General features: G+C 37.3%; 1 protein-coding gene across 2 annotated transcripts in view; it reads left to right on the top strand.

The window, feature by feature from the left end:
* LOC127627003 (putative sodium-coupled neutral amino acid transporter 10) overlaps positions 1-10,565 on the top strand; it is a 36,669-nt gene extending 26,104 nt beyond the window's left edge. The window contains exons 13-18 of one of the 2 annotated variants that reach the window (XM_052103188.1): positions 1,524-1,703; positions 1,780-2,259; positions 2,784-2,855; positions 4,008-4,028; positions 5,024-5,290; positions 7,092-10,565. In XM_052103188.1, the coding sequence (XP_051959148.1) occupies positions 1,524-1,703; positions 1,780-2,259; positions 2,784-2,855; positions 4,008-4,028; positions 5,024-5,290; positions 7,092-8,158 (2,087 nt within the window). In that variant the 3' untranslated portion in view covers positions 8,159-10,565. The remainder of the gene's footprint in view (positions 1-1,523; positions 1,704-1,779; positions 2,260-2,783; positions 2,856-4,007; positions 4,029-5,023; positions 5,291-7,091) is intronic. The other variant, XM_052103189.1, reaches the window with a different exon arrangement.
* The last annotated feature ends 2,881 nt before the right edge of the window (positions 10,566-13,446 follow it).

Raw genomic sequence — 13,446 nt, forward strand, 5'->3', positions numbered from 1 at the left:
ACCTTTTATGTCTTATGTACCCCCACAGCCCTGTCAGTAAGACTCAAGTAGCCCTTCATTAACAAGAAACCAGAAATATGTTCCAACTACCTTATATTATACTGGATATCATTAACACGTTTAATAATTTTGTTTTCTATTTTCTATTATTAATAAAGTAAAAAAAGAACAATTAATACTGTTGATGAAAAATAAGTAGCAGCACATACTATATATTCTGCTATAAGTGTCATCTACACAAATTCAAAAAAAACTTATTTTGATTTCTTAAAAAGGAACTGAAAACAGTCATGAGATAAATCACAGTTGGTTATTTAAATCAGTCATTATTTTTGTTTTATAGATTTAACAAAGCAAAAGTTACATCTTTCAAAATGTTAGTAGATATCTCTGGTTTAAAGTACTCTATGCTAGGGCTGCAACACTGGATTGATGTTGCTGAAAGTATATTATAAAAATTGTCGTCAAATTGTGTGTGTGCACTGTAGCATGGAGAACGCTAGTGATGTCACTTTACAATAGTAAAATACACATTTAATTTTTGACTAAATTGGCGGATGCCACAGAGGCACAACCCAACATTTCCAAAGTATGGGAGCGCCAGGGGTGGATTTAGGCATGGGTAACATGGGTAGCCGCCCGTTGTGGCATCATGCAGAGAATAACATATTCTTATGTATATCATTTCTGAAATCCTACATGTGATGAAATCAATGATATTTTTATAGAAACAGTAACTGTAATGGGATTATAACAAGTTCCTTAAATTTACAAGACAATTTAAATTACAACAACATGTTACTGTCTTCAGGGGTTGGGAGTTAGTTTTAGTCCTACTCTTAATCTCCCTTTCTCTCTTTTGTTCCTCCTCTCTTTGTCTCCATTTTTCTGGCTCTTTCATAAATTATGTTTGGCAAGTATGTTATCCTGTCTTATTTCTGATGTGTAACTCCTTTCCGGATATGTATAAGATTAAGATTCAACTTTATTGTCATTGTGCAGTGTACAGGTACAGAGCCAATGAAATGCAGTTGTTTTCGCATATCCCAACTAAGCTGGGGTCAGAACGCTGTTGCACCGTAGATTACCTGTTACATAAAAGTACAGTACAGGCTTAGGTTAAAGTAATGTGTGGACTTTGAAAAAGCTGTTTTGTATTATATTATATATATGTGTATATATACATTATAAATCTCAATGTTTCTGCTCATATCCTGAGGTCTTTGATACTCTGCTGCCTCCTTCTGGTAATTGTGTGACACTCTCAAAAGAATCTGTAGGACTGGAATGCAGCAGAATGTACATTCACAGACTTTAGTTTCAGGCATCATTCCATGACCTGGTTTGAAATGAATAGTGTATATGGCTGTGGTTCTCAGTTGTGCTGCTTTAAAGTCAACTTGAATACAAATGTGACAGTCTTAAAGTGTTATGAGGCCTGCATGTCGTGGGTTGAGCTTGACATTAAAACATTATTCTGTACATAGTGATTCTAGTGCGACTCTCTCTCTCTCTGATTTCAGTGCAAAAGAATAGAGTGGAGCCTGATCCAATAGAGATACCAGACAAGCCAAAGCCCCCAATAGAGGTCGAACAGCCAGTGGAGAAGTTACCAGCAGAGCCACCTCAGATTAAAGTACCTGTGGAAGTGGATGAGCAAAAAAATAAGAAGGAAGAGGTTCAGCTGCACCGCCCTGAAGCAGGTAACATATAAACCTAGTTGTGTAAGCCCGATGAGCAGCCTATGTGCAATTACAGAGGCTGTTCTCTCTTTTGTAGGAGTAGCGGTCCCAGATGTGGAAGCACACCGCCATGAGCCGCCCAACCCTCATGACAAAGTTCAGATAGATGAGATAAAAAACCAGCAAGAGCTAGAAGAAGAGAAACTACCTGCCGTTCAGGAGGAAGACAAGAAGCAACCTCCCAGAGGGGAGGAGGAGCTTCTTGCTGAGCAGGGGGCGGGGCAAGCACAAGAGGTGGAGCAAGAAGCTATAAAACAGGGGCAGCTCCCTGTTCTTGTTCCAAAGGAACAGAAAGTTGAGGTGAAAAAGGTTGTGGATCAGGGCCAGTCTGCAGCTAGTAAAGTTTTGAAGAAGGTAGAGAAACAAGAGAATCAGAAGAAGGTTGAGCCGCTGGTAGTGGTTGTCCATAAAGAACCAGAAAACCTGCCTGTAGTGAGAAATAATTCTCAGAATGAAGCTGTGCGAGAGATGAAGCCTGATGACATGGACAAAGCACCTGAACCCCAAGTTGAGAAATGTGAGTGTCTCACCTGCTATATGGATTCAAGCCATTAGTGGTGCAAATCCCTAACCCTAAGTATTAATCTTTGGTATGTAACTTGTCCCACACACAAGAATCATGCCTGAAATCATGCAGCTTTATAAGATTAGTGTGCTAATACTTTTCTAAGCAATCAGACTTATGATTTTACCCTGGTGGAAGGTAAAACATGAAAAAGTTCTTATTGCAGAAAGTTGCATTGAAGCAGAGACCAAAACCAGTATCTGGAATTTAAAAAGACTAGCACCCTATTAACCTCATATCAGCGTGGTAAAACTGGTCTGAACACTCTTGCATCAAGGCGGCAAGTTTTGTATTATATTATACTGTATAAGCAAGCACCATTATTGTTACACCATTAGTTGGTAAACAATGCCTTTGACCTTTTGTTTTTACTCATTCTGTTGATATGAGATGGCTCATCATTAGGTCTAAGCGAGTTCCTATGATCTTTTCCACTGTATAATTATTTGTTCTTTCATTGACTGTGGTTTCTGCAGCAATGGAGCGGGTTCCTGTGCAAGAGAAGGTTCCAGATGCGGTTAAGGATGGAGATGGAGACAAGATGGAAGGTGAGTGGTTTATCCATCTCTATACAGAAGTTAAAGTAAGTGTGTTGGTGGCTTGAACAATTCTGGTCTATCACTCAGTTGATGTTTGAACTTCTTGAACATCTGCTAGACTTTGCCACTGAATTTGACTTCCCCAAACCCATTCAACCACACACTCTCTTTATGAAAGGCTAAGTGTTTTAATTGCCGAAAAAAGGTTGGCCACTCTCCTGTCACTTGTTTTGCTGTTTTCTCAGTACACCTATTTGAGTGATATCTGTCAGATAGTAGGGACATTTTAAGTGTGGTATTGCAAAAAGGTGCACCATTACCTCACTTATAGCACCTTTGAACGGTGCAGCCTTTGCTTCTATTTGCTTGCTCCTGTACCTTTTTTATCTCTATTGGCAGGAGGATGATTACTCCCTAGTTGCTTTATGGGAAGTATAGAAGCCTTCTCACTCTTCTTCGGTTTTGTGAAATGCCTGTAATTCAGTTACTAGTTGGAAAGGTGTAAATATTGATTTTGACAGTATTCACAATATAGTGATGGTGTATACAGCAGTTACACTAATCTCACAAACGTACGTAAATTTTAAGGACACAAATTTTATTAAAAATTCATGAAGTGCCATCCAACACAAGATGTAGTCCCTGACATACAGTATAATCTAAGGTTAATAGTTGGTCTCTAAAGGGGTTGAGCAGTGATATACACTGTAACCAGGTGAACAGGTGTTTTAAATCATAATATATTTTGTTCTTTTGGCACAACTGAAACGCTGTATTGTCAATCAGCATCTATGAATGGTACTAGCAGTTTTATAATTCTGGTTACAAGCTATACTTTTAAGAACTCACTTAGCACAAACTAATTACTCTGTCTTTGCATACTGCATACTTTTGAAATGTGTTGTTTTTTCTTGCCCTTTTCCTTTTCTCACTGATGTCATTTATATTTTTGTTAGCTTACAGCAAATGAGCCAACATCTGAAATGTCACATTGCTTTGCTGCGCTCAGATATACTGCAAAGACACACAGATCTTAAATCTCTTAAAGTCTTTTTTTCATTATGGCACTTTGTACTCTTTCTCCTGTCTTTTTCTCTTCCTTCCTCGATCTCTTATCTTCCTCTGCCATTGTGCTGTGCCATGGACTCCTGCCTCCTACAGTGATTAAAAAGATTGTCGCAGGTACGAGATGACCTGTCCTCCCTCTGCCTGTCCACTGTGCTCTCATTTTTAAAAGTTGCTCTCTCTCATACATTAATATCAGATCATAGCTGTAAATAACCAATACTCTGTGATCCAGTGTCTGTTCCTTTTCTAGTTCAGTGGTTCTCAACTGGTGGTTAACAAACCAAAAATGGATTACATTTTTGTTGTCTGTTCTGATAGGGTTGTGTACAGCAGGGGGGGAAATAAAATATGTTACATGCAAATAATATAATGCATCTAACTGTGTAATCGTGCATAATTTGGACTGCAAAATTAAAGGGGTTGTCAACTTTTAAAAGGGGGGAGGAAACACTTCCCGTATTTTTTGGGACGTGGCTGTGCGTCTAGTTAAATTAGGAAAATGGCAACATCAACAGGTTGCGTGGCATGCCCTCATCCTCAAAACTATGCTCTATGCTCTAAACTAGGTAAAAGAAAATACCCAGACTGCATTTAAATAGCCTGTGGGTTCCTTTGCAATTAGATTAAACATGGATTGTACTGACCACAATGTTGGGGCGACCTTGATGTCCACTATAAAATAAATCTAGGTTCTGAAGCAAAACCCTTGAGAACCACTGATGTAGTTTACTGATGTGTGTGAACCGCACTATAGTTGTGTAAAAATAACTGAAAAATTGGGATTCCTAGTCTGTATCTAGTCTGATTTATTTAGTAATATTCCAAATGGCCCTTTTTAATGGAGGAATGTCTAATCAAATGGTTAGGATTCCATTATGGACCTCCTATCTTTTGGTTGTTTTAATGATGTACCTTAGTCCGGTTAGCAATCAGACTGTTTGGTATAGCAAGCCTATTTGTCTGCAATTCATTACACTCATAAGTAGTATCCTAAAATGTGTTTAATAGATTTTTAAATCGAATCATCCAAAGTTTAATATAATCTGATTTTTTATTTTATTTGGATCATTGTTGCTTCTCTCATTCCTTCCTTCCTGGCTGGTCCTCAGAGGGTCAGTTGGACCATGCTGTGCTGCTACAGGTAATTAAGGAGCAGCAACAACAGCAGAAAAGGCTTCTGGACCAGCAGGAGAAACTCCTGGCTGTGATTGAGGAACAGCACAAGGAGATCCACCAAAAAAAAGAAGGAGAAGAAGAACCAAAGGCAGCAGAACAGCAGATAAGGCAAGTGGACCAGGAGGAGAAACAAGTGCCTGTGATTGAGGAGCACAAGGAGGTTCATCAAATAAAGGAAGGAGAAGAACAAAAGGCAGCAGGTGAGTGTAAAAGTCAGAGAAACGTTGGCACCCGCTGAGTAGTTAGTACTGTACATTTACATGCACTTTAAAAGTTTGAGTTCAGTCAAACTAATACAGAAACTCATTTTTAAAAAATGTCATTTAAATGTTTCAGTCCGGCTTAAATCATACATGTCCTATCTTTGTGAAGTCGGACTAACAGATCTAGATTAGCTCAGCTTCATCCAGCATGTATACATGTTAATCGGACCACAATTTGAAATGAGAGCTCATGCTCTGAGACAGAGGTGATGTAAAACATGTATTTAAAACATTCATGGCTGACGTCCATCCTTCAAATATTCGATCATGCAATTTGTCATGTATACTTGGACAGACGCTGTCATGGAATTGGCATCTAATTCGGGAAAACATTCAACAATGGGGGCAAAACAACTAAACTGCAATTTGCCACATACCTTTCCATTTATAAATAAATATTCAAATAAAAAATCATTAGGTTATGACATAATTTCTCACCTTGACTCTTTATGACTATTTTCCTCAGATTTTTCATAGCACTAAAGCGTTTTCCACCAAAGTGAAGTCAAATGTGTCCAGTGTTTCTCTACAACTTGAGAGTCACACAAGTCTGGTGTCCTTCTCTCCAGAAGATGGCAACATAAGGCTATTTCAAAGTGATTCTGAAGTGAGAAGCTTCTTACAGTGGGCACACAAAATGGAATAAGGCAGGCTGATTTTGCCAGTGTGTGGGAAACAATGCACTGTAGTCGTGGATTAGGACCCACTGAATTTTAAAGTTTAAACCTGTTATCATTGATATGGCGTCACGCTGTACACTTGAAGCATCAACGAAAGTAGTTGCTGAGGCATGTTAATATTTTCACCGGACATTGTGTTTGACAATGTATAAATTTGTCTGACATTAGGACATTTTAACGATTGAAAACGGGTAATAACAGCTAACAGAAACCCTGATCTGCACATGCACTGTACAAAGTAGCTAGCTACACATCAGGCTACTAAAAAAAAGTAATTAACCCCTTTAAATCTACTTTTAAGATGCAATATTTTTTTGGCTAATTATGTAACTTTCTATTGAAATTATTTAATTGTGCAGTCAGAGCAGTATTTATATGGCACAAAATCAATGAAGATCTCAATTAGGTAGACCGCATTAAGTTTTTATTAATGCTGATGGTACAATTTATAATGCCATCCTTCTATTCATCTTCTATAGCCGCTTGTCCTATGCAGGGTCGTGGGCGGTATTTGACCCTTAAATGTAATGCTAGATACATTTAAATAGATAAATGTAATCTAAATTCAATTAATAAAACTTGAAAATGCCCTTATTTGAAAACTGAGTCAAAAACAGAGTGATAAACTGCAGCATTTAACTAAAAAATGTGCTAAAAAAAGAAATGCACAGGGACTGTATTTGTACCGGTTCATTTATGTGAACCATTTGAACTAAATAATTTACTAAATGATTTGGACTATTGGCAGTGATACATCAGAGAGACATTCTGAGAGTTTATTTGTTTATTGTCTATTTTTGTTTAGCTGTAAGGTGTGTATGCAATGGAATGTGACAAAAAACAGTGGGGTGCGTTGTCACAGTATAATGCTGCAAAAAGTAGCTTGTTACTTGAAATGTTTTGAGAACAGCTGAGCTGCTCTCATGCTTCTGAAAAATTTAGTTAGGTTAGCAGTGTGTCTTTAGTTAGTTACACCCCAACACTGGTTGGCACTTACTTTCTATTTTAGTGTTGTTGCATGCAACGCAATAATGAAACGCAACATGTCTTGTGTCCAGGAGAGGGTGCAGGTGAGGTGGAGAACATTATGCAGAGGCAGTTGGGGATGGAGGAAGCAGTAATACCTAAAGTTGCCGTAGTTGCTCCAGAACAATTTCAGCAATTCCAGGGAGAGCATGTAGCTGCAGCTGTTGCAGGGCCTGAGGAACCTGTTCCAAAAGAACCTGTAGTGGCTCCAGCTGCAGTCGCAGATCCCCATAACGGCATTGAATCCGTGCAAAATGGAGGTGTTGCAGTTCCTAAACAGGAGCTGGAATCGAAAAACCAAGAAGGCCTTAACGTGCCAGTGCCTGCAGATAATGCAGTGGATAAGGAGCTCGGTGCCCGAGGTGTTCCGCTGCGCCTACGTGAGCCAGGGCAACCCAAAATCAATCCCGACACTCTCGCGGAGGAGGAGGAAAGGGTACGACTGAAATTAGCCCAAATGGAAGCAGAGAAGGAGCGGATCGAGAAAGATAGGTTGGAGGAGGAGACGATTGAGAAAGAGGTTCAGGCCCGGGTGGAAAAAGAGCGCAAAGAGAGGGAAAGACGTGAGGAACTGGCACGCGAGCAAGAGCTGAACCGTGTTCAACAAGAAAAGGAGCGACTAGAGAAGGAAAGACTTGAAGCCGAGAGGTTAAAAGAGGTGAGAGAGAAGACCAGGAAGGAGAACATGGAGCGTGCTGAGAAGGAGAAAAGTTTGCTCGAGCATAAGGAAAAGTTAGACCAGCTACAGCAGGTCATTGATGTCAAGAAAGACAGTGAGAAGGATGATGACGCACCCCCCAAAGCTGAACTCCAACACAAGCCTAAGAAACAAGGAGGCAGGGACTTGAAAGAGAACATTAACCCATCGAAGGAGCACAAGCCAAAGGAGAAGAGGATCAGAGAGGATGGAGGGATGGATCTTAGGAGGAGGCGCAGAGCGGTGGACCCTGAAGGTGGAGGAGGTGCTGATCTGGATCTTCTACGGGACTTCGGAGGTTCAGACTTACACACTGCCCTTGAGGAACATCTACTGGCTGGAGCTCTCGTGCACTCACGCCAGCTTAAACAGACACTCCAGAGTAAGGAGAATGATGAGTAGGTTCCTCCAGAAGGATAATCTTTCATCTGGCCTGTGCTAATTCATGGTTGACATGGTACCCAGTCTTCTAAATCTTGAAGCCTGTCACCATACTTTTAAAATGGACATGCAAACATGCATGCTCAAATAAATAGGAAGTGACTCGTCTGTGAGAAGTTATCTCTGAGAAAAGAGAATGCATCTCTTTCTTCCTCTTTGTACAAATAAATGTGTTTATCAAAGACATGAAATTATTTCATAAGGGTTTGTTGTGATAATGGGCTTTGCTTTGATCCTTTAGTGTTACACAGGTACTACTGAATACATAGTTTTGTGTGAGGTTTAGCTAAATCTTGTGCAATAAACGAAATGTCTAATGTAATAAACTAAACAGGCATCACATACAAAAATTGGCCTTGATGGGCACACCGGGACATTTCAGAATATTTAGTTTTGGACCATTGCATTGGAAAAAAAATCACATGTACTCCCCACTGGATGTGATAATGTTGTACAATTTAAAGTTGTAACATGTAAAGTTGTTATTGTATGTGTTTAAGTTTTACAGCCTGTAAATTAAAATAGAAACCTGATAGTTTGCACAACTATACAATTAATGTGAGACATGGTTTAAAAAAAATAAGCTTTAGTAATTTGAATGACCTGTTTCGGCCATCTAGAAACTCACACCGTTAAAGGGATATTTCACCCAAAAATGAAAATTGTCTCATCATTTACTCACCCTCATGCCATCCCAGATGTGCATGCATTTTTTAATTCTGCAGAACACAAAGATTTTTAGAAGAACTTAATGGTGACCAAAGCTTAAAGGGCAGCATAAAAGTATTCCACACGACTCCAGTGGGGAAAGCCATGTCTTCTGAAGCAATATAATAGGTGTGGGTGAGAAACAGATCAATATTTATGTCCTTTTTTACTATAAATCTCCACTTTCACTTCTTTTGTTTTTGCCGATTCACATTCTTCACTTATTGCACCTACTGGAAGGGATAGAGAATTTATTGTAAAAAAAGTCTTAAATATTGATCTATTTCACACCCAAAGGGATTGCATCACTTCAGAAAACAAATATTAAACAACTGGAGCCATATGGATTACTTTTATGCTGCTTTTATGTGCTTTTTGGAGCTTGAAAGTTCTGGCCACCATTTACTTGCATTGTATGGACCTAAAGAGCTGAAATATTCTTCAAAAAAATCTAGGATTGTATTCAGCAGAAGAAAGACAGTCATACACATCTGTGAGTAAATGATGAGAGAATTTTAATTTTTGAGTGAACTTTCCCTTTAACTGTTCTTTATTTATTTCTGTCTGCCATTATTTATAATAAAAATGGAGTGTAAATGTTACCTTACCTTAATGTTAAGCAAATGTCATGATTTGAGATTTCTCCTATTACTGTAAGTTAAGGCATAACCAGTGTTTTTCGCAGACTTTTGTATTTCAGAGTATTCTGACACTTTAAAATTGAATTGAAAAACGTGGATTTATGGTTTAAATATTATGATACATCCAGAGAATTTTAACAATGATTCTTTCATTGTTTTGAGAAAAGGCTTTAAATATGTAATGGTTTCCTCTTTTTTTTCTATTTTATTTTTCTAATTTAATTTCTTTTATGCCCTTTTGAAAGAGTTTCCACATTTTCCCTCAAAATATACAGATAACACACTAAGTTATCAAACCAACTTTGAATGATTGTCTTTGAATACAAGATGTTTTTACTGATGATAAATATGTGATCTGCTTTCTTTTCAATATCTCTAGCTTGTCTGTGACCCTGTATTGTCACTTCAAGAAAGTACTCTCTTTGAGTGAAATTGGACCATATACATGTTTTCTTTTAGTGCTGAACATACCAATTCCAGTCAAATTCCTTGTTTTCACTGTTCGTTTGAGTATCTATATAAGGACTGAGATTGCATCTGTTGTTCTACATTCCTTATTCTTCCCTATGAAGATTTCATTCTGGTGGGTGCTTTTTGTTTTAATGTTGTGTAGTGATGAGACCTGTAACACCCATACTGTGTGTGGATTTTGTCTGTTTTCCAATCTGTGCATTTTTTATACATTACCTTGCTACTTAAACTAGCCAGGTACATACATTTCCTGATCTCACATTTTGGGATCTTTCTTTTGCTATTTAAAAAAATTAAACAAAATCTTGTTTGAGGTCATAAGACCTTTATGCAATACAGCCATCTCAGTGGTTAGTATAAAGTGGTTCACATACCCATACAGTTGTTTAAGTTCCAAAGGATGTGTAGAAAATCAAAGTTACATTTTGAAAATTGCAGAGGATGATGACCTATATCTTAAGAACTGTTTGACCTAAACACATATATTTTTGTTAAGTACCTTTTGCTCTGTATGTGGGTTAAATTAATAAAACAATTATGTATATGTACCAGCAGCTCTTTGTGAAACATTCTTTGTGTTCCAATCCCTTGCTTATATTATAAACCTGGTTGAAATATAAGATGTCAATTTTTTCCCCCCAAAATATACAAAAATAAGAAAATATTTTGAAATAGTTTTAGATCAGTAAATCATGTCATGTAAATTACTTGAAAACCAGTGGCTTGATGGCAGATATTAAGGCAGTGTGTGGTAATTTAACACCCAGTGAATACAGGGACTGATCATCTGCCTAAGCAACTTCCAATGTCAGCAATGCAAGACAGAAGCACCCCTAACCCATTAGGTTTTATAGCCAATTTGGACCAAACACAACCATTTTCACAAGACCGGTCTCTTTCTATTAACACTTTGTAGTGTGCTGAAAATGTGTGAATGAACCCCATAAGAACAGCCATGAACAATGATTGTGATTAAGCGTAGCCTGTAGCATGTTTTTTTCTATACAGGGCTTTATTTTGCCAGCACCATATATATATATATATATATATATTTTATATATACAAGAGCTGTCGCCCTTCCTCTAATTGGCTGCTTGAATTGTAAGTTGATCCCAAGTCATTAGTGCCTGTTTTATGGCCCTCCTATCAATTAACATCTGGCTAATGAGGGTGCAGATTGTGCAGGAAGGGTGTATTTAACAGTGGCGCAGCTTTACGTTCCATATGAGACGACTAAGAGCCCATAATCTTTTGTGGTGCCAGTGACATGCACCCCGTGGATACACATTAATCAGCTGGCCTTTCAAGTTTCACAAAAACAAAAGCCCTAAAAACCCCATTCTAGGTTTCAGGAGCAAATTCAAATCTGGAGCCTGCAACCAGCGATCAAGGCAAAGATAATGACTACCCATCAAGTGACACCTCATATCTCATTCTTCCACTCCCCATCAAATACAGACAACAAGGAATGTCTGGTTATCATTAGTCTGTCCCTTTAATCCCAATTCTGATATATTGATACAGCTATATAATGATGCAAATGGTCATATAAATTAACCTGGGTTAAAAAAGGAAGATAGTTTATTATTGTTCCAAATTTGGTACCAGTTAAGAATAAGTTCCCGTTAGTTAACACGAACTAGCAATGAACAAACCTTTTACAGCATTTACTATTCTTGGTAAATGTTAGTTACAGCATATACTAACATGTTTTTTTTAAAATCAAGTGTTGTATTAGTTAACGTTAGTTAATGCACTATGAAACAGCAATTTTTTTATTATTATTAACTAACATTAAGTATAACAAATGCTGTAAACAAATGTATTGTTAATTGTTTGTTCATGATACCTAATGCATTAACTAATGTTAACCAATGTAGTGATATTGTGCTTTAGTGTGGATTGGAATACAATTATGCATTTTGAACACATTGTTACAAATCTTTATTAACATATGTATGTATAGGGAAATGAAAAATTAAACAAGACAAATGTACATATGATAAAAAGATATTGATCACAAAAATGTCTTCTGTGGCTGGTAATAATTAGAACCAACACTGTCAATGTAATACATGCCACTTATGGATAATTGTCTTCACTTCACAGCCTTTTTAGCCTGCAAACATAACACTAGTTAGAAAAGGCCAACAAAAATATAAAAATATTATTTACAGAGAATTTTATTTAAATTTATTTAAACCTATTTATATATTTTTAAGTAACTTTTTAAGTGTTTTAGATATATATATATAGATATATACTTTATTCTGCAATGTATAAAATAACATGGTATTTACTTCAAGAAATAGATCACCCAAAAATGGAAATTCTCTCATAATGTATTCGCCCTCATGCCATCCCAGATGCGTATGACTTTCTTTTGCTGAACACAAAATAAGATTTTTTAAGAATATCTCAGCTCTGTAGGTCCATGCAATGAAAGTGAAAGAACTTTGAATCAGAATTAGATTTATTGCCAAGTATGCTTACACATTCCAGTGCACAAACAATACAACAACAAGACATAGATGATAATAATAAAAAAATTGAATAAAAAAATTGATAGAAAATAAAGTATATATAGAAATACACAATAATACAACACACACACACACACGTACAATATAAGGTCCCAAAAGCTGATTAAAGTAGCATAAAAGCAATCCATACGACTCCAGTGGTTAAACACATATCTTAAAAATCTAAATAATAGGTGTGGGTGAGAAACTTTATTTGTTGTTGATGCTAAAAATCTCCACTTGTGAAACTAAAAAGGCACCATATGTGACTTTAAAATGTGAACGTGGAAATCTATAGTAAAAAAGGACTTAAATATTGATCTGTTTCTCACCCACACTTATCATACCACTTCTGAAGATGTGGATTTATCCACTGGAGTCTTTTGTATTATGTTTATCCTGCTTTTATCTGCTTTATGGACCTTCAGATTTCTGTCCACCATTTATTTGCATTGAAAGGACCAACAGAGCTATGTTATTTTTTCCTAAAAACCTTTGTTTGTGTTCTGTAGTAGAACAAAAGTAACACACATTTGGGACGGCATGAGGGTGAGTAAATGTTGAGAAAATTTTTAGGTGAACTGTCCTTTTAAATTTACAGATAATAATTATTCACATGCTGCATATTCCACTCACGGCCGATTGAAAGCAGCTCTTCAATGCTTCAAATTCTTTGGCACACATGTTTTTGGTCAGCTCCTGTTTGCCAGTGGTTGTGGCGGACACACATTTACCATAGGCAGCTGCCTAGTAATCGAAAAACATATTTACAGTCAAAATAAATAAAAGGAACAAAGCATAATTCTGCATATTCAGGATATTATACCTCTGCTGAGCACTGGGCAAGCAGCTCCGGGATGAGTCTCATCCGCGCTCTGCTGCGAGTCCAAACGTTTGAACCAGACAT

The sequence above is a fragment of the Xyrauchen texanus genome, chromosome 33 (genome assembly GCF_025860055.1).
Source record: "Xyrauchen texanus isolate HMW12.3.18 chromosome 33, RBS_HiC_50CHRs, whole genome shotgun sequence".
Taxonomy (NCBI): domain Eukaryota; kingdom Metazoa; phylum Chordata; class Actinopteri; order Cypriniformes; family Catostomidae; genus Xyrauchen; species Xyrauchen texanus.